Source organism: Castor canadensis, chromosome 8 (genome assembly GCF_047511655.1).
Source record: "Castor canadensis chromosome 8, mCasCan1.hap1v2, whole genome shotgun sequence".
Lineage (NCBI taxonomy): Eukaryota > Metazoa > Chordata > Mammalia > Rodentia > Castoridae > Castor > Castor canadensis.
The window spans coordinates 142493420-142512710 of NC_133393.1; the positions used below are offsets into that span (position 1 = coordinate 142493420).

The 19291-nt window shown below is 43.3% G+C and overlaps 1 protein-coding gene across 4 annotated transcripts in view; it reads left to right on the forward strand.

Moving 5' to 3' along the window:
* Polr3b (RNA polymerase III subunit B) overlaps positions 1-11487 on the forward strand; it is a 117197-nt gene extending 105710 nt beyond the window's left edge. For 3 of the 4 annotated variants that reach the window (XM_074084292.1, XM_020184475.2, XM_074084294.1), the window contains 2 exons: positions 1706-1879; positions 6270-6950. In XM_074084292.1, the coding sequence (XP_073940393.1) occupies positions 1706-1879; positions 6270-6399 (304 nt within the window). In that variant the 3' untranslated portion in view covers positions 6400-6950. Of the gene's footprint in view, positions 1-1705; positions 1880-6269; positions 6951-7027; positions 7077-10378 lie in introns of those variants that run through there. The other variant, XM_074084293.1, reaches the window with a different exon arrangement.
* The last annotated feature ends 7804 nt before the right edge of the window (positions 11488-19291 follow it).

Below are 19291 nucleotides of genomic sequence, written 5' to 3' on the forward strand. Positions count from 1 at the left end.
TGGTAGCATTATCAAGAGCCTTGAACAGATCACTCTGCTTCTTTCAGCTTCAGTTCTTCTCACCTATAAAGTAGAGGTGATGCCCCCTATTTCATGGGGTGCCAGTAAACACAGGATGTATACAATGCAGATCCATAGGTGCTTGGTAAACACCTGGTTCCCTTCCCTCTGTCACTGAGGATTTCTTACATTGTATATTGCCAGGGCTGGGGGAGGGAGGGAATGGGTAGCAACTAGTGTTTTGGGCTTTTTTTTTTTTTTTTTTAAAGCCATTGAGGAAGTTAGATGACTTGATTGCTTGACCATGTAACAGCAGATGCATATTTCTGTGGAAATAGTAGACATGTGCTTAAAATTGCAGAAAAGGGAAGAGGAGCCAGGATTCTCAGGACAGTAATTATCTCAGCAATGAGACCCTACATGGGTTGGGTGTTGTCCCCTGGATGCTGTCCTTTCTTGAACATTCACATCTATGAGAGCATCCAAAAATATCTCATCAGAGTCTAAGTGGTTATTTCCTTTTTTTGCTTTATTGTGTAAAAGAAACCATTACTTTGGTATCACCATGAGACTGTCTCAAGGGCATTTGTCTATAGCCAGTTATCTCAGGTGGTTAAAATACTAAGTGTTGGATCTTGCCTTCATGTGGGTAATCATTTCACCTTGTTCAATGACTTCAGCTAGATAAAGCATCTACCCACGGGTGGTTCTCCTAACAGATAGGGACTGTACTCAGTGGTGGAATTTCCACTGTAGTATGTTCATTTGTACCTTCTTGTAAAGTTTGTCATGTAGATTTTCTTTTAACAAATAATGTACCACTTACTTAACTTCCCATGGTAACTTCCAACTATAACAACAAAAGCAGTGTTAATGTTTCAGCTATGTTGCAGGCACTCTGTTAATCTTATTAATTCTTTTGGAGTCTGGAAACATCAAAGATGAAAAGGTGCACAGAATAAAGCAAACACAGAGTCTATAGTCCATCCTGCTCAAAGAACACCTCTCCAAAGTGTCATTCCAGAAGAAGCCAGCCAGGAAGCTTCCTTGCTTTTATTTCCCCCACATAAGTTGTGTGTGTGATCAGTTCCTAAATTGTTGAGAATCCCCTTTACCTTCATCTGTTGCTCCTGGATGTTCATTCTCATTCTCATTCATTCATTCATTCTCTCTCTCTCTCTCTCTCTCTCTTTCTTTCTCTTTCTCTTTCTCTCTCTCTCAATCTAACAATAACAGGCTCTGGAGCTCTAACAGGAATTCCTGGAGCCATGTTTCCTCCAGAGTCTGTTCTGCTTTTAAATAGCAGAGTACTGAGACATCGCTGTAAAAAAAAAAGCTCCAAGACATTTCCCCGATTGAAGACTATACTATACTAATAACAACAACGCTGATAACGGTAACGCTTACATTTTCTCATTACACGCTAATATGTTACTGCATATTATAGTAAATATGCAGTTACATTATTTTATTTAGTAACCACAGTATCACACATTTTCTCTCTGGAAGCTCTTTGGAGTAGGTAGTAGTATGCACTTTTCCAAATATGGTGAGAGAGGCTGAGCAGCATTCCCAGGATTCCTGTGTGGTAAGTGGTTTGGCTCCAGGTGAGCCTTGCACCAGTGCCTCGTGCTCTTCATCAGCGTGTGGTGCTGCCTGTCTGCTTAGTACAATAATAACATTTGTCTGATAACTTGTTTCAAAGGCAACCCACTGAAGGGCGATCTCGTGATGGTGGCTTACGTCTTGGGGAAATGGAACGTGACTGTTTAATCGGGTATGGAGCTAGTATGCTGTTGTTGGAGAGACTAATGATCTCAAGTGATGCCTTTGAAGTTGATGTCTGTGGGCAGTGTGGACTTCTGGGGTATTCTGGCTGGTAAGTAGACACTGCATGTCTCTCGTCCCCTGCTTCTTAAGTCACAGCTTGAGGGTTGCCCCTGGATCCTGCCCACGGTCTCCAGTCTTTGCCTGCAATCACTAACATACCCTGCCCCATCCATGCATCCCTTTGACTGGTACTTCATATGTTCCCGTTTTGTTTGTGTAATGCGCTGCTTTCTACACTACTGGAGTTGAAACTCCCGGGAAATACAGGCTTCATATTCCTTTCATGTTATCGCAAATAAATTTTATAACACTATTCACTAATAAAATCCTTGTTAGATGTTAGAATTACAGTCCTCTTGAGAGAAAACTGTGTTAACAGTCCTCATTTGTAGCTTCAGACCCAAAGAGCCAAATAATTGTCCCACATATTAAAGAAAATAGTAACAGAGTTAGGACCAAGACCTGAGGCTCTAGTCTCTTGCTTGTACTATACTTTCTGCCATGGCAAGCTGCGTCACATGAGGACCATACATTCTGTGAGGGCAGAACCATGTCCATCTGTCATTCACTCTGTAGTCAGAATCTGTTCAGTACCAGGTACTCTCCTGGACCCCAGCAATACAATGGTGCATAGAAGGATCAAGGCTGATCACAAAATTCTTTCTGCTAGTTCATTCTATTACATTCTGTCTCATTGACCCCTGCTTCTCCAGCCTGGGCCCTGGTGAGCACTTCATAAAAAAGTAACTGCAATACTTACAGGATTGACCATAAGTAAATTATATAATTTGTAAAGTTTACGGTTTCTATGTAGAGCTTGGTGCACAAAGGCCAGCTTAAGGGCTGATACTCTGTTTTGTGTTTGTGTTTGTATAGTTGCAGAACCTTTTCTATTTGTGGTGATTCCACTCTACCACCAAAGAATAAAAAACTCTGCATAGGTTTAGCCATGATCCAGAGCTCTGAAATCCTCCCATAGACAAGAGAGCCAGTGGTTCCCAATTTCTACCTGCTCCTTTATCAGAAGCTAGCCCTCATAAGGTCTGAGGCAGGTTCTGCAGGGATGGGAAACAGCCACAACACCCTCAGCACCCTTCATCTGCCCTGCCCAGAGTCCTTAGGGAGGGACACTCCTCAAAAGATAGTGTGTGGCTCAGGTGAGCAGCCATTGCTGGGGTTTGAGGAATGCATGAGCCACATCTTCCCCACTGATTCCCCCCCTGTTTCCTTCCAGACAGGGTCTCAACCTCTTGCCACCCTAAGCTGCCAGTTTCTTAGTTGGATAAAAGCAAGTAAAGGTTCAGAACAAGGGGTCTTCTTAGAGCATGGTGTATGCCTTGCCATTCACCTTTCAGTGAATTATCGTGTGATCCTGCTGTAGAAGAGTTGATGAGTCCCGTCTGTAAAGAAATCATTTCATCCTAGAAACAGAAGAGGTAGCCACTTGCATGCAGTTTGTTCTTTTCACAAGCTTGCAGAGATAGGGCGACATTCTTCTGAGAATAAGCCTGGCTCTTTCTTATATCAATGAGATGGGGGTTTGTTTCAGTCTTGAGATGTCTATTCGCCCTTTGAAATGCATATTGAGCTTGCTTTTTGTAGTCTGGGCTGTGTAACTAAAAGAAAAAAAAAAGAGCATAATAGGAAGATGTCTGGAACCTAGTTCCACTATGCTTAAATCTTCAATGTGGCACAAGAATTTTTAAGTAATTGACTTTGCAGGTATGGTACCAGAGTCATTTCATTAAAAATAGAGGTCATAACAAAAAGTTTCATTTTCTTTTCCTCCTGTTTGCATTCCACTACCACCACCACTGAAAGAAAAAGAAAACAGTAAACAAGTTCCACTTGTACCCTTTGAAACCTCCCCCTCTCTTCCGTTGGCTTCTCAGGTAGATAGATGGAAACAGGAAAAGTGCTGCACAGCATTATTCTGTTACATTCCTGTCATCTTTTCTGCTTCGCTTCTGTGTCAAATACACATTGTCTGGTGGCCATGTCTGATTTCGAAGCTCATATATTCTGTGTGTATTCTATGTGAAATCCTTTGGAAGAGACTTAGGTTATACAGTTTGAGGGGCTTTACAGTAATTAGACCTTAATACACTGTATGTCTGATTTTGAGTGTCCTACTTACACCCTTGTTGCCAACAGAAAAAAATCCTAATCCATTCTGTAGTCTAGCTGCCTCCTCACACACTACTTTCTGGCTGAGCAGCATAATAATGATGCTGTCATTTTTCCCATCATTACCTGATCGTGTGCCTGGCCGAGTGGAAGGGGAGCCAGTGAAGGCCTTGGTTGGAGGAAGTCGTCCTTTAATGAGCAGCACAATGAGGCAGGGTAATTAGAGCAGTTCAGAACCTTGGAGCGGGCCTTTGTGGGCGATTTGCACGTTAGTAAGACATTGCTATGGGGAGGTTTACAGTAAGACTGTTGTTCCTCAGAGGACATGGAGGGCAGAAGTCACAAAAGAGAGCTCCTATTAAGATAATTAGCTCATAGAGAATATTTCTCTGGACAGTCATTTCTCATGTGAGGCCACAGCCTGCTCTTGCTGCCTTTGTCCTAAAAAATCAGTTTATTGTGAGATCGTTTTGGATATGTCTGTGTATATTGTGTATTTGTTGAAATGCAAGGTATCCAGTTCCATAAATGCTACATATATATAAACATTTTAAATGATGGAGAACTAGTTAATGATAGGGAAGATTAATGGACTATTTAAATAATGAATAGCACATATGGAAATTTTAAATAGATTAGCTTGCAGTGGAGTCATAGTGTAAATATACTAGACAGGCGATCCAGCAAGAAGTTACCCCAGTTCAACCTGTTTCCCCAACTTAACTAAAGCACAAGTACAATTGCTGAATAAATTATTCACCGAGGCACATTAAAAACAAGTCTTCAACTTGAATGCATTAAAAAGGTCTTTAGGCAGTCATTAAGAAAAGTTCATATGATTACTGAAGTTTGTATTATTAGTAATATTAATACTGTCAATGAACTGAGTTCCCAACAGTATCTAATACCAAGCTGCCCCTGCCTTCTACCGTCACATGTGGCCAGGGTGCCTCCATCTCCCATTCTGCCTCCTTGAGAACTTCTAGCTCTCCATATGTGCTCACCACCACACCAAATTCTCAGTCTCACTGCTTGCTTTTCTTTTCTAAAGTAATAAAATTTTACTTTTCTGGATGTAGAAATGATCCTTGCTCAATGTTAAATATTCAAAACTTAACAAAAATTGAAAAAGTGACAGTCACAGTAACTCCTACCACCCAAAGATGACCACTGTTAACATTTTAGTGACTCTTCCTTGGGACATCTCTGATTGCTTGTAGTTCTTTGATTTTTTACTTTTTTTAAAAAAATCCTTTCAAGATTCTGACAAGAACAGAAAATGCAAATATGCACATTTTAAAAGTCTTTAGAAACTTTATATGTGATTTTGGGGACTCAGAAACCCATCTGAGGGCTCCGTTGGAACCAAGATATTAGCGAGCAGCTTTTTTTCACAGGACAATGACCTGGACATCTTTTGTTTCAGTAAATATACTGTCACGTTGAATGGCTACACAGTATTCTTCTGTATAACTGACCTACAATCATAGAACCAATGCGTATTGGGCATTTGAGGAGTCTCCTGCTTATGCTTTTACAAATAATACAGCTGTGAACATTTTTTGAGGTCCTATTTTTGTCTGAAGCCTGGAAGATTCTCCCCAGGGAATCTTCTTTAGTTATAGTCATGAATTAGAACCTAAATTCAGTTCCCTGGCCCTTCCTGAAGGAAGAAAAAAAATGCTAAATGGAATAGCTAGGATATTGGTTAGGAGCCTGGGCTGACGCAGGGATTAAGTGGGAATATGTGCAGATGCACACACACATATACACACACACATTTCTTAGTTTTGCACAAGGGACAGCCTGCTGTAAGTATAGGAGCTTCCAGTACTAATAGAAATACCCAAGCCTGAAGAGCATACCTTTCAAACCTTAAATATCTTAATGACAGAAACCAAATTATAATTATTAAGCATCTTACTTAGAATAATGTAATAGTTTAGTAAATGCATGTCAAACACGAGGTTGATTGCATCTGAGTATATCTCTGATGGTTCATAGGCAGGTGTTTTGTGTTTTAGAGAAGGCCTAGAGACGTGGTAGCAGCTGACTCAAGTCGCCTGCTTTCAAAACTGGAGAGAGTCATGGTGTTTGTCCTAGTTTGTTTTTTGTTTTTTTGTCTTTTGTTTTGTTTTGCTTCCCTGGATGTTCCTTTGGCACATATGAACATACTTGATAACAGGACTGACCACTTAGAAACAGAAAAACCAGTGATGTGACAGTAGACCTTGGTAGAATCCTCTCTTGCTGTGTGTAGGCCTTCGTTTCTGAGCTGCTGTCCCTCTGACACATGCTGACTTGGGTTTCAGGTGCCACTACTGTAAGTCCTCGTGCCATGTGTCCTCCCTCCGCATTCCCTATGCCTGCAAGCTACTCTTCCAGGAGCTGCAGTCCATGAACATTATCCCCAGGCTAAAACTGTCCAAGTACAATGAGTGAGGAACGCACAGAAGACCGGGTGACCAGGCAGTGCAGCGGGATGCTGAAGGGATTGAAGACCCTTTCTACTCCTGTGAATGACTTCTGGGATTATTTTATCTCAAAAACAAAACAAAACTGATAGAGAAGCTTTTTGTGTTCAGAAGACTAATTGGACAACTTGATCAGTGAGCCTTGGACCATGGAGAGATGCCAACAACACGGAATGGACCACAGGACATGACTTAGAGAATAAATCTTTCTTTATGCTCTGATATCTTGAAGTTTACCTATTAGAAAGGCCTCCCTCCATAAGAGAGCGCTTGGGTTTAAATTCCCCATGGTATCTTCAGGTTAACAAAAGCCCAGATTCTCTTGAGACTTGTGAATGTAAACCATCGCTCGAATTGGTTGGCGTGGCATTTGTTGGGGTGGCTGGTCCTGAGTGGTGTGTGGAGGAATGAGGACTGCGTGAAGCTGACATGGCAGCAGATGAAGCAGTGGCTTTCATGTCTGGCCCTGTGAGGGGACACATTTTCCCAACAATTAAATCTTGCCTTTATACACCCAAACTTTGTGGTTTTAATCTTGTTGAGTATAATCAATATATTCCTACCTGGTTGAACAAGAATGACATCTTTTCTTACAGACTCAATCGCAACTGTTTTGAACCTCCATAATCAGACCATAAGATAATAGTAAGTACCTGAATCTAACTCCATGCACACTTTGTCATATTGTGTTCCTTCCACTCCTACCAGGATGTTAGTTGTCCATCCTCCTTTTTAATCTGACAGCCTTCCTTATGCATTTCTAGTTTGTTCTTAACTGCTCTGCCTAGAAGCCAGATAAATATTTGCATTAGGATTGTTTATAAAGTAAGTCAGAGAAGCTTTAAGTAAAGATCTAGGGCTACATCCCCAGTGTCACGTTGAAAATGTTCCACAGAATATTAATAGGTGTTACACACCAAGAAGAATCAAGCTCCAGTGTCAAAATAAGGCTGAGAAACTGAGTTTAACCAAGTTAAACGTGCCACAGAACTTTTTCAAAACCTTTGTTTACCTCAGGCTATTGTTTAATAGGTCCCTGCAAAACTGGTAGGAGGCTAGTCAGTGACTTGAGGACTCAACCTCACTTCATTTTCTTCACAATAGAGGTGCTGTAGAAGTCAGAAAGACTTCTCTGTCCCCACAGAAGGAAGGCCACTTCACAGGTGGGCAGGCCCTCCTCAGCCTTCCCTTCAGGGACTCCCTCCATGGGCATTGCAGAGGCAGACAGGTTTGATCTTCACCATTCCGGTTGTTCCTTCCTTTAGTCTAGCTTTATAGTTCTCAAAATTGATGTTGTGTGGAGATTACTCTTGGATTGTGTATACGATCATACTGTGCTTTATGGGCTATTTAGGGAGTTTTCCAGGGTGATCTTGACTCTGGTTATGTGGCAACTGCACTTACCAACTCCATCAACGATGCAGTGCCCCACAGTATGTAGCACACCCTGTCAGTGAACACTTGAGCGTTTGGAAAGAATTATCATTCAGTACTATGCGCTACAAAAGTAAGAAGAGAGGAGGAAGCCGAGCGCCAGTGGCTCAGGCCTGTAATCCTAGCTACTTGTTAGGTAGAGATCAGGAGGATCATGGTTAGAGGCAGCCCTGGCAAAAAGTGAGACCCTATCTCAAAAATACCCAACACAAAAAAGTATTGGCAGAGTGGCCAAGTGGTAGAGCACTTGTCTAGCAAGTGCGAAAACCCTGAGTTCAAACCCCAGTACTGCCAAAAACAAGGAAGAAGAGAGCAGTGGTCAGTGCTGAGGATGAGCCCATCAGAGTCACAGGAGTGTTAGGGCACACTGACAACATGCATTCAAGACTTGGAAGCACTTCACAAGTATGGTTATTCCCTTATTGCAGCTAAAGAAACTGAGGCAGTAAGTAGCCAAAGGACTCCCCAGCACCACACCACTCAAGGGAAAGGCAACAGCTTTGACAGGCTTCCTCACTTAGGAGACTTTGTTTTAGTTTTATCTATGATTCTATTTGTGAGTCACCAAAAGTGACATTTTTTTTAAAATACTGTATTTTTTGTTGTTTTGTGGTGCTGGGAATCAAACTCAGGGCCTTTTGCATGCTAGGCAATTGCTCTGCTGAGTTACATCCCCAACTCTTTTATTTTTATTGATAAACATCTTTTCTGGAAAACCTTTCCAGGCCATTCTTATCATTTTGAGGGAAATCACCCATCCTAGGAAATCTTAAGTTCACCAAGTTTACAAGAGTTAGAAAGTATGGGATCCAGATTGAGACGTCCATAGGGAGAAACTTCTGTCAGGTTGGTATTTGAGAAACTAGCAGATACTACACTGGAATGGTTGGTTGTCTCTGAGAAATACTTGAACAAAAAGAGGTCAGAGGGGCTGGGGATGTGGCTCAGGGTAGAGCCCTTGCCTGTCTGGCATGCCTGAGACCCCAAGTTCATCCCCAGCACTATAAAACAAAGAAGAAGAAAAAAGAATTGGCAATTTAGTCCTATAATTTTATTTTTTTAAGTTATTCTAAGCTGCTTGTTTTAAAAACTACAGTTAGGTTTCCATTTCTAGTAATGATGGAGTCACATTTTACCACTCAAAAGGCATTTTTTTTCCCTTCTGAAGGCTTTTGCTAGGGATGAGGCTAAGAGCCTATGACCTTGACATGAGCTTTGGTAGAGTCAGTGGGGCAGACACCACAGTGGGCTCACAGTTGCCAGAATACCCTGACTACAGAGGCAAAACCCCAAATGGAAAGGCAGGTCACGGGGATGAGTTCAGCTTCTCCACTTCTCCCATGGATTTGTTGGCTGGGACTGCCATGGCAGAATACCACAGCTGGGGTGATTTAAACGGCCAAAACTTATTTTCTTACAGTTACGGAGACTCAAAGTCCAAGATGAGGGTGTTGATGGGCTGGACTCAGGTGAGGGCTCTCTTCCTGGCTACTGCCAGCCACCTTCTCCCTGCACCTTCTCACATGGCCTTTCCTTGATGCACACAGGTGACAGCAAGCTTAGGTGCCTTAGGTGATTGGTGTCTAACTGGATTACAGTCCCCTTCCTCTTTTCATTTAATCTTAATTACTTCCTTAAAGGCTCTGTTCTCCAAACAGCCACACTGGTGGTTAAGGCTTCAACATGTGCATTTTGAGGAAACAGTTCAGTCTATTTCCTGAACTATTTCAAGGATTTGCCATTTCATAACAGCACAGGCTGAACCGTTGGCTATACCTATTAAAGCCAAAATGCACAGCATTTCCATCCCCAGATCTGTGTCCAACAGAAATGTGTACTGTGTGTTATCAGTCTGTGTGCACAAAAATGTTTCTAGCACTATTATTCGTGACAGCCTCTATTGTAAATAACTCCTGCCCAATAACAATAGAATAAATACAATTTAATCCCATTGTATTTAAATACAATGGGATATTATATAGCAATAGAAACGATTACAGCTACATATAATTTCATGGATAACCTCCTAAATATGGTATTGGGCAAAAAAACCCAAAAGATTCCTTGTAAGTTCAAAAATAGTAAGAATTGATATATAAGAAGTCATGAGTTCCCCATGCAGAGGAAGATTGATAGCTGAGGGGTACAAGAGGGGACTTACAGGGTGCCGGTAATATTTTTTTAACTGAGTACTACTTACACAGTTGTTCATTTTATGAAAGTTCACTAAGCTGTATACACAGGTTTTTCACTCTTCTGAATGTTATTCTTTAATAACTAAACCTACGAGATGAGTAAGTGGTTAAGAATATGGGCCCCAAACCTGAGCTTGGTCTCTTCACTTTACAGATATATTACCTTAAATATAATATATTGTCTTTGCTCTTTTTGTTTTCCCATATTCAGAACAGAACTGTTATACCAGCACCTAAGGCTCTTTTTGAGATGAAATGAGATAAACAGCTTTGCATTTACAAATGTCTGTCTTGTTTCCATTGTATCCTACACCCTAGAGCAGCCCTCCCTCCATAGAGCGAGCTTCAGGCAGAGTGAGGACAGGCAAACCAGGGCTCCTTTGGAGAAGGAAGTTTGGAAACTGGGATTGAGCACAGAAGCCATAGAGGTTTTGCAAACAGTATTTGGGACAAACACCCAGTTTATCAGCGACAAGAAGGAAGGACAGTCGTGGAGTTAGAGAACACACTTCCACTGACATCAAAGCGAGACCTGCTGTCGGCCGGCCAGTCCCAGCTTAGTTTCCTGCAGCCCACAAAACCAGTTCTCAAAACGCTTCCATGTGGGGAGAGTCAAGTAAAGGATTGTTTTTTAAGTCCTTGATTGGGTGCTACATAATGGGATAGTTTTCAGCTGCTTTGGAGCATTTTTGGCCAACACCTTTATTTGCAGTAATGAGTCACATGGGAGAGAACGCGCCAGGGCTGGTGGCTGGCCCATTCATCCCTAGCCTTCTAAGTAAGAGGGAAGCCGGTTTCTCAGAGACCTGTAAATAATTCCATTGTGAAATGGATGGTCAGAAAAGTGACTGTAAAAATAGCACCTCTTTACCGTCCATCCGTCCATATTTACTCCATATGTGTCTTGAAAACTGTATTTCATTTGTTGACTGAAAGTTGGATTTTTACTGCACCAGCCCACACAGCCAAGGTTGGTGGGAAATTAAAGGCACACTTTAAAGAGGAGGTTTTAATGGGAGGAAAAGAGTGACAGTCTGGAAGTATGTACTGTTTGTTACCAAAACCAAGCCACCAATTTGACTTCAGACACGGGCTCCAGAAGCAATTAAGAGATTTGCTTCGGCAAATGAATTTGTGATCAGAATGTCATGGCAGAACATTTCAGAACGACCTGCAACATTTCCACTCACAAGCCTAATGTTTCACCCCATGGTCAAAGGAATTAAAGTGTTTTCAAATCCAGGTAATAACTGCTGTTCCATGCACAATTAATTTTAAGTCTGGTTTACTCCCCACCATCCACATACGGAGATAAGGAGGGGTATGAATAAAGTAAAACAAATGGTGAGTCCAAATCCTTTGCACTGGATACTGGGATAAAGTTTTCACTCACACTTTTGATACATCTTAAGTGGTGTCATGATGAATCCGCCATACTTCAAATAGTGATTCCTATGGACCCTGTTTGAAGAAACTAGAATAATAATAACACCTTCTCAGGTTAAAGTAATGATGACATCTTTGGGAGAATAGGGTAGCCTGACTCAATTGGGATGCTTGCAAGCCAGTGGTTCTCAAAGTGCGGTCTGTGGAACCAGCAGCCCAAACCTACAGACATCGAGAACCAGTGTGGGGAGAGCCCAGCAATCTGTTTCATCAAGCCCTCCACGTGCTTCTAATGCAGCCTAAAATTTGAGATCCAGGGTCATAAGCTGTGAGAAGAACTTTACATCCCACCCTGTCTTAGATCTTTTGGACCTTTAGGGGGAACTGGCCTCCTGCTTTTCTTTCTCTTTTTCAAGGCATGACTTCCCCTTAAGCAGCATATTCTATTGGCCTGACTTCCCACAGGGCCTTGACCTCACTGCACACTTGGGCAGGTGCCTGGGCGCATGTTCCCAGCCTGCCCCGGACTTGCACTGCTGATAGAGACTCTGTCCAAAGGCTATTGGCACAGGAGCTATGTTTAGATAGGAGCCATTGTTCAACCTAGGATGTGACCTCTCCCACTTGCTGACTGATTTCTGACTCTCCAGCCCTGGGTTTCTGCTTTGCCCCTCTGCAGCTTCCTTTCCCCTCTCTGCCAGAGCTACCTACCATTCCCACAAAGCTATGCCACACCAGGGGTGACCTTTCTGAATGACTGTCCAGAAGGTCACAGTTAACTTTCCCCATTCCAGTGGTTTATTTTACAAAGCAAACAATCATTGCTGGTCATTTCCATCAGCTGCCTAACTGCAGGAAGTTCCAAGACAGCACCACCTTTCCCAAAGCACTGCACTAAGCCAGCAGAGGTGTTCAGTGCTGCACAGCTCCTCTGGAGCAAGGCGAGTTTGGTGCTGAGGTTCTCAACTCTTTCCCAGGTGGCTGAGCTTGCAAGATCAGGGAGCCCCAAAGTGGCTTACCTTAGAGCAGCCGTCCTGAAAGTGAATGGGCAAAGCTGTTGTCAACCAAAGGAAAGCCTGGCCGGCCAGCCAGCCTTTCTTGTGTTCTGCACACGTAGAGAGACCCAGGTTCTCCCACTGACAAGCTGAGTCTCAATTTTCTCAGCTGTTCAAGACAGTATACCCTTTCTACCTGCCTTGTCCACCCCACGCAGGCTTATCCACGAGTAAGACCAGTGTCTGCCCCCACAGATTTGCTAGGATAAGTAAATGAGTTAATTCAGGGGCAACATTCAGAAACAGTGCCTACCCTGCTTAGCAACAACGATTACCTTTTCTCTCTTTGTATACGTAAACATCAAACTGCACCAGAGTTTCTCAACCAAGGTACCACTGAAAGTTTGGGTTGGGTGATTCTTTGCTAGGAGGGCTGTCCTCTGCCTCTACACATAGATGCCAGGAGCAGCCCCCTCAGTGTGACAATCAGAAATGTCCCCACACTGGGCACCAGTGGCTCACGCCTGTAATCCAAGCTACTTGGGAAACTGAGAGCTGCAGAATTGCAGTTTGAGGCCAGCCTAGGCAAATAGTTTGCTAAATAGACCCCATCTCCAAAATAACCAGAACAAAATAGATTGGAGTTGTGGCTCAAGCAGTAGAGCAACTGCTTTGCAAGCACGAAGCTCTGAGTTCAAACCACAGTCCCACCAAAAAGAGAAATGTCTCTAGACATTGCCAAATATTCCCCAAGGGGCAGAGTCACCCTCTTCCCAACTTTAACCACTGACCTAGACAATGTATGAAAGGGTTTATTCTACAAAGCAATTGAGAACAATTTTTGAATTGTAGTTATGTGGATTTACCCTCAAGAAACTGATCTGCTTCTGGATAATTTAGTGACTGCTAACAAAACATAACTGAACTCAAAGCCCTTGGTTTTTCTGTAATGGACCAGTTGTAGTGGCACAGATAAAACATGTCAATCGTGTGTTGATCATTATGTTAAGTTTCATTCCTCCTGTACAATGTACTTATCTGATGATGTTACCCATGTAAAACAGGATCAGTGATCATCTTCATTGTTATTCACATTTGCTCTCACCCTTGCTTTTGTTCTGGATCTAGCCTGTTGTTTGTTTTTGTCAAAGACGTAGCAGATATTCCTCCCAATTATCCCTTGCATCTGCCTGTCTGCCACATGGGAGGGATTGTTCAGCTCTCAGTCTGCACCAAAGCCAGAAGCCCTTCCTTCCCCGTTGAATAGTCATGTGGAAGTAAATGGGGTCATAGCCTGTGTTAGGTAGCTCTTCATCACTGTGACAAAACACCTGACCTAAACAACTTAAGAGGCTCATAGTGTCAGGTTTCAGCCTATCATGGCAGGGAAGGAGAGGCAGAGTAGAGCAGTTAATAGATAGTTAGGTATCTATACACAATGGAATTTTATGCAGCCATGAAGAAGAACGAAATGTTATCATTCGCTGGTAAATGGATGGAATTGGAGAACATCATTCTGAGTGAGGTTAGCCTGGCTCAAAAGACCAAAAATCGTATGTTCTCCCTCATATGTGGACATTAGATCAAGGGCAAACACAACAAGGGGATTGGACTTTGAGCACATGATAAAAGCGAGAGCACACAAGGGAGGGGTGAGGATAGGTAAGACACCTAAAAAACTAGCTAGCATTTGTTGCCCTTAACGCAGAGAAACTAAAGCAGATACCTTAAAGCAACTGAGGCCAATAGGAAAAGGGGACCAGGAACTAGAGAAAAGGTTAGATCAAAAAGAATTAACCTAGAAGGTAACACCCACGCACAGGAAATCAATGTGAGTCAATGCCCTGTATAGCTATCCTTATCTCAACCAGCAAAACCCCTTGTTCCTTCCTATTATTGCTTATACTCTCTCTACAACAAAATTAGAGATAAGGGCAACATAGTTTCTGCTGGGTATTGAGGGGGGGAGCGGGAGGGGGTGGAGTGGGTGGTAAGGGAGGGGGTGGGGGCAGGGGGGAGAAATGAACCAAGCCTTGTATGCACATATGAATAATAAAAGAAAAATGAAAAAAAAAATAGATAGTTAATCACAAGATTAACTATCACAAGTCATCCCTTGTCAGTAGACACCCAAACACATCTCCTTAAGCCATAACATTCCATTTCTGACCCCCAAAAAGCTCACGTCCATTTCATAATACAAAATGCACTTGGTTCATCTCCAAGAGTCCTCACAGTCTTAACATTTCCAATATTGTTCAAATGACTACTCTGAGACTCAAGACAAACTCTTAGCTGTGAGCCCCTTAAAATCAAAACAAGTTCAAAAAGAGTTACAACCAGGCATAGTAGAATATTCCTGTAATCCCAGCACTCAGGAAGTGGAGGCAGGAGGACCATGAGTTTAAGGCCAGCTTGGATTGCATAGTTGAAGGCCAGCCTGAGCTACATAGCAAGACCCAGTCTCCAAAAACCAAGGACTAGGAACACAGATTAGTGGTAGAGTGGCATGTGCCAGGCCACAGATTTTTTAGTTACATACTTCCAAGATAAAATGGCACACTTTAAATCCCTATTCTAAAATGGAGGAATGTAGGGATAGAAATGAAGGATCGGACCAAAACCTAGCTGGACAAACACTGAATCCTATAGTACCCTGACTGGCTTCTGGGCATGTGGTATGATCTGAGCACCAAAAGGCTTGGGCAGCCCTGCCCCTATGACCTTGCAGCTGCGGCCCATGTGGCCTCTCTTTTGGGCTGGCTATGGTTAACTGCCTGTAGCTTTCCTTGGCTGATGTTCCACATTCCTGGGAACTCCAACTTCCTTGGGTTTCCATTGCAGTTTAGGCTTCACTCTTACAGCTTCACACATCCCCCCTCTTGGGTGCCTGCAGGGACCCTGACGCTCCCACTCATTGCCTAGCCTCCCAGAGTGTCCTTTGAAAATTGGGTGGAAGCCTCCTCAAGCCTGTAACTCTCACACTCTGTGTGCCCGCAAACCAGCATAAGGTGGATAACACCAAGGTCAGCCACAAGCTGGAGCAGTAGCAAGTCTTCACTGGACCAAAGCTACAGTGTCTTCTTGGTCCCTCGATGACTGAACTTGGAGGAACACTTCTCTAGGCATCCCTTACAAGCAGAGACCCAGAGCTCTCTTCTCAAAGTCGTCTTTTTTTGGGGGTTGGAGGGTGGGGTTGGGCTTTCAACTCAGGGCTTTGTGTTTGCAAAGCAGGTGCTCTACTACTTGAGTCACACCTCCAGTCCATTTTGCTGTGGTTATTTTGGAGATTGGAGGTCTCTTGAAGTAGTTGCCTGGGTTGGCCTCAAACCACAGTCCTCCTGATCTCAACCACCCAACTAGCTAAGATTACAGGTGTGAGTCACCAGCACCAGTTCAAAGCAGTCCTTCAACTGAGTTAAAACCTTTACACCCTGGAGCCTGTGATGGATTGGGTCCAACCAATCCCTGAGATGGCCTGAAGGTGTCTTTCCTACTACCTCTGTGCAGAGTATTTGGCTTCCCCCTAATGGCCGTCATCTCTTCAGCAATCACACTTTCCTTGGCTGCATCTTCACATTTGCTACTTCTCTGGGCAAACTGCATATTTTTCAAGGCTTCCCACTCTGCTTTTTGTTCACAATGCTCACTGTAAACTTGGCTAAAAGTAGACAGTAATGACCATGGCACAGCCTGAATGCTGGGCTGCCTTGAAATTTTCTCCATTGAACAAATTAGCCCTTCACCTTAAACAGCCTCCCACAAAGTCTAGGGCAAGGACAAAATGTAAACAAGTTCTTTGCGAGAATGTAACATGCATGGCCTCTAGTCCGATTCAGGATAGCATCCTTGCTTCCATCTGAACTCTTACCAGCAGTCTTTCCTGTCCACATTACTATTAGCACTCTGAGCTCCCACCAGCATCACCAGTTAAGCTCTGCTTATAGCACTCTAAGGACTTCTGTAGCCCACATCTCCAAATCTTTCCAAATTCCCCCTGCAAACAAGTTCCAAAGGGTTCTCTGAACCAAACTGTCAGGTCATCACAGCAAATGACCCCACTTTTCTGATACCAGTTTTCTGTGCTAGTCAGTTTTTCATCACTGACAAAATACTTGACAGAAACAACTTAAAAGGGGGAAGGATTTATTTGGGCTCTTGATTTCAGAGGTTTCAGTTCACCATGATGAGAAGCACATGCGGAACATAGCAGCTCACATCACAGTGGACAGGACACACAGAGAATGCCTGCACTCACAGGCTCTCTCCTTTCCCTCTTTTTATTCCACTCAGACCCCCAGTCTATGGGATGGTGTCCACACTTTTGAGGCAGGTCTTCCCCCCTTGGTCAGTCCTTTCTGGAAATGCCCACACAGATACACCCAGAGATGTGCTTTACCTATCCAGCTATGTGCCTCTAAATCCAATCAAGTTGACAGTCAGGATTAATTGTCACACAATCATAGGAGAACCCTCTTCCAAGCAAGTTGAAGTACTGCTTGCACTTTAAAATGACAGCAATAGGGCAAGGTCCCCCAACAGAAATCTCAACATTAGCAAGTGTCTTTAGGAGTTCCTGGAGATTTTCCTTCCCTGGGACTCTGACTTTTGCATGTTTCACATAGGTCTACAATCTGTCAAGACTTGAAATACATAAATGTTGGTCCAGCAAATGAAACAGGAGGCTCCTGGTGATTTATTGCCTGCTGTGTCTGCAGGGAGAGTTATTCTAATTACCTTATTCTGTGTCAGATGTTACAAAAATCTAGGAGTAAATATTTGTAGAGATTACAAGACAGGCATAGTTCTGACAGTACAGATGTGATGGATCTTTTAAAGTTAGAGATGGTGAATACTTGAACATGTGCTTCCAGTTCCAACCGGGTCCCCTTGATATCACCCTGTTTGCTCATGGCAGTCACTGTGTGCTGAACCTGAGTTTGCCCTCGAATCTTCAACATCACAGCTGGACAGCCATAACCCACCTGACTGAAGGCAGGCATGTGCTACAGTCAAGAGCAAGGATTCGCCTTCCAATCCTGGCTCCACTACCTCCTAGCTTATATGAATTTGGGCCAATTATTTTGCTTTGGTTTCCTGAGATGTCAGTTTCCTCATTCCTAGAAATGAGGTAATAATGGTATTCACTCACAGTGCTGATGGAATCAACTTGTGTGAGCTCTGTAATAAGTGCTCAATAAATACCAGCTATCATTATGATTAGAAGTGACTTCCTTATGAGCCTACCAGCCTATGTAGCATTTCTTTCTTTTTAAATGAAGTTCAATTCAGTTATATATATATAGATATATATATATATATATTTTTTTTTTTTTTTTGCCTAAATGGGGCAGCCTATCATAGTGATACAGTTTGACCCTTGAGGAAGCGATAAGTTTAAGTTTTTGTTCAAAAGCTCCCAAATGTGAGCCCGTGGTTATATTGGAGACTGGGCCAAAGGATGTAGTTGACTGAAAGGAAAGCCATCTCCAAACTCAGAAACAAACAGCAAAAGTATTTTCCTCATACTGGATTAGTAGTGCAGTCTGCACGTGTGGAAGATGGTATTTTTGGTCTTCCCCAGGCCCCACTACAACATGTGACCGGATTTCATATGCATATATATGCATGCATGTATGTATGTATATATATTCAGCTTTGTACATGGAACTCTGCATTAATGTCCCACACACAAGAATCCAATGACCTGCAAAAGAAAGAATTTGCGTATGAAGGGATCTTTGGCTTGAGTGCAAAGGAAAAAGTCTCCCCTGGAAAAACGCAGGCCTTACACGTTTAGCAGACCCTCATGTCCACAGAAACAGTCACTGGCAATTAGGCAACTGCTGGAGATCAGAGGCAAGAGCCCGCACATGAAACAGAGGGCGCAGGAAGATCGCCGCCTGCTATCTCTGAGTTATGGGCGGCCGAGGCTGCCTCCCCCTGTGTCCAATCTGCTCTGAGCTTTTCCTGCTGCGGATGGAGGCCCCAGGGACTTTTACACACCCCAGTTTTCATGCAGCTTACTGATCCCTTTTTCACATGAATGAAAAGAGCCTTTGATTTTGAATACTCATGTCTGTTTTATGTAACACTTAACTGATGTGCCAGAATCATTCTGTACCTTAAAGGGGGTCTTGCACTGGGTTATTAAAATCAGTCCTCTGTGAAGAGTCACTTTGCTCACTTACAGGATAACTGCCCTGCCTCTTTTAATGGGGCTCATCTCGTTAAACCTGGATTAGGGACTGAAGGAGCCAGCAGGCCAGCAGCTGGAACCTGGCCAGAGCCTATGGTCCAGCCACAAGAGGGGCTTCAAAGATATACTATTATCTGCTGCTCAGCTCACCTGGAGCCAGTGAAGCCTTCCAGCCCGGCTCTTCTATGGGAACCCTTGCTTCATAGCATTCATTCCCATTAGAACCATGCTGGACCCACAAAGACCTTGAATCAGTAGTTCCACTTCATTTGTTCAGTTGGCTGAGTGACTTGTTTCATTATTCAGGGAGTTCCCCATCTCTGGAGAGGTCCAAGGAAGAGTTGAATCTGTTCAGCCAGCCAGCATTCTCTGTTTCTCCTTGACAGGGGGCGCTTTACTGGGTTCTGGGACTGCAGTCATGGGTTAGATGATGTCCCTGGCCTCAGGATGCTTGGCACTGGGAAGGGAGGCTGCCCTTCACAGGTGTAACTGGCAAATTCCACTACATGCTCAGCATTAGGAAAGAAAAGGAAGGGTAGGATTTCAAAGCTGCGTACATTTAAAATAAGGCCAACAACTTCACTCCCATCAGTCCCCATGGTCAAGGCAATCTGTGTTTCCTTGTGCCTCTCACAGTGTGAACGAACACCT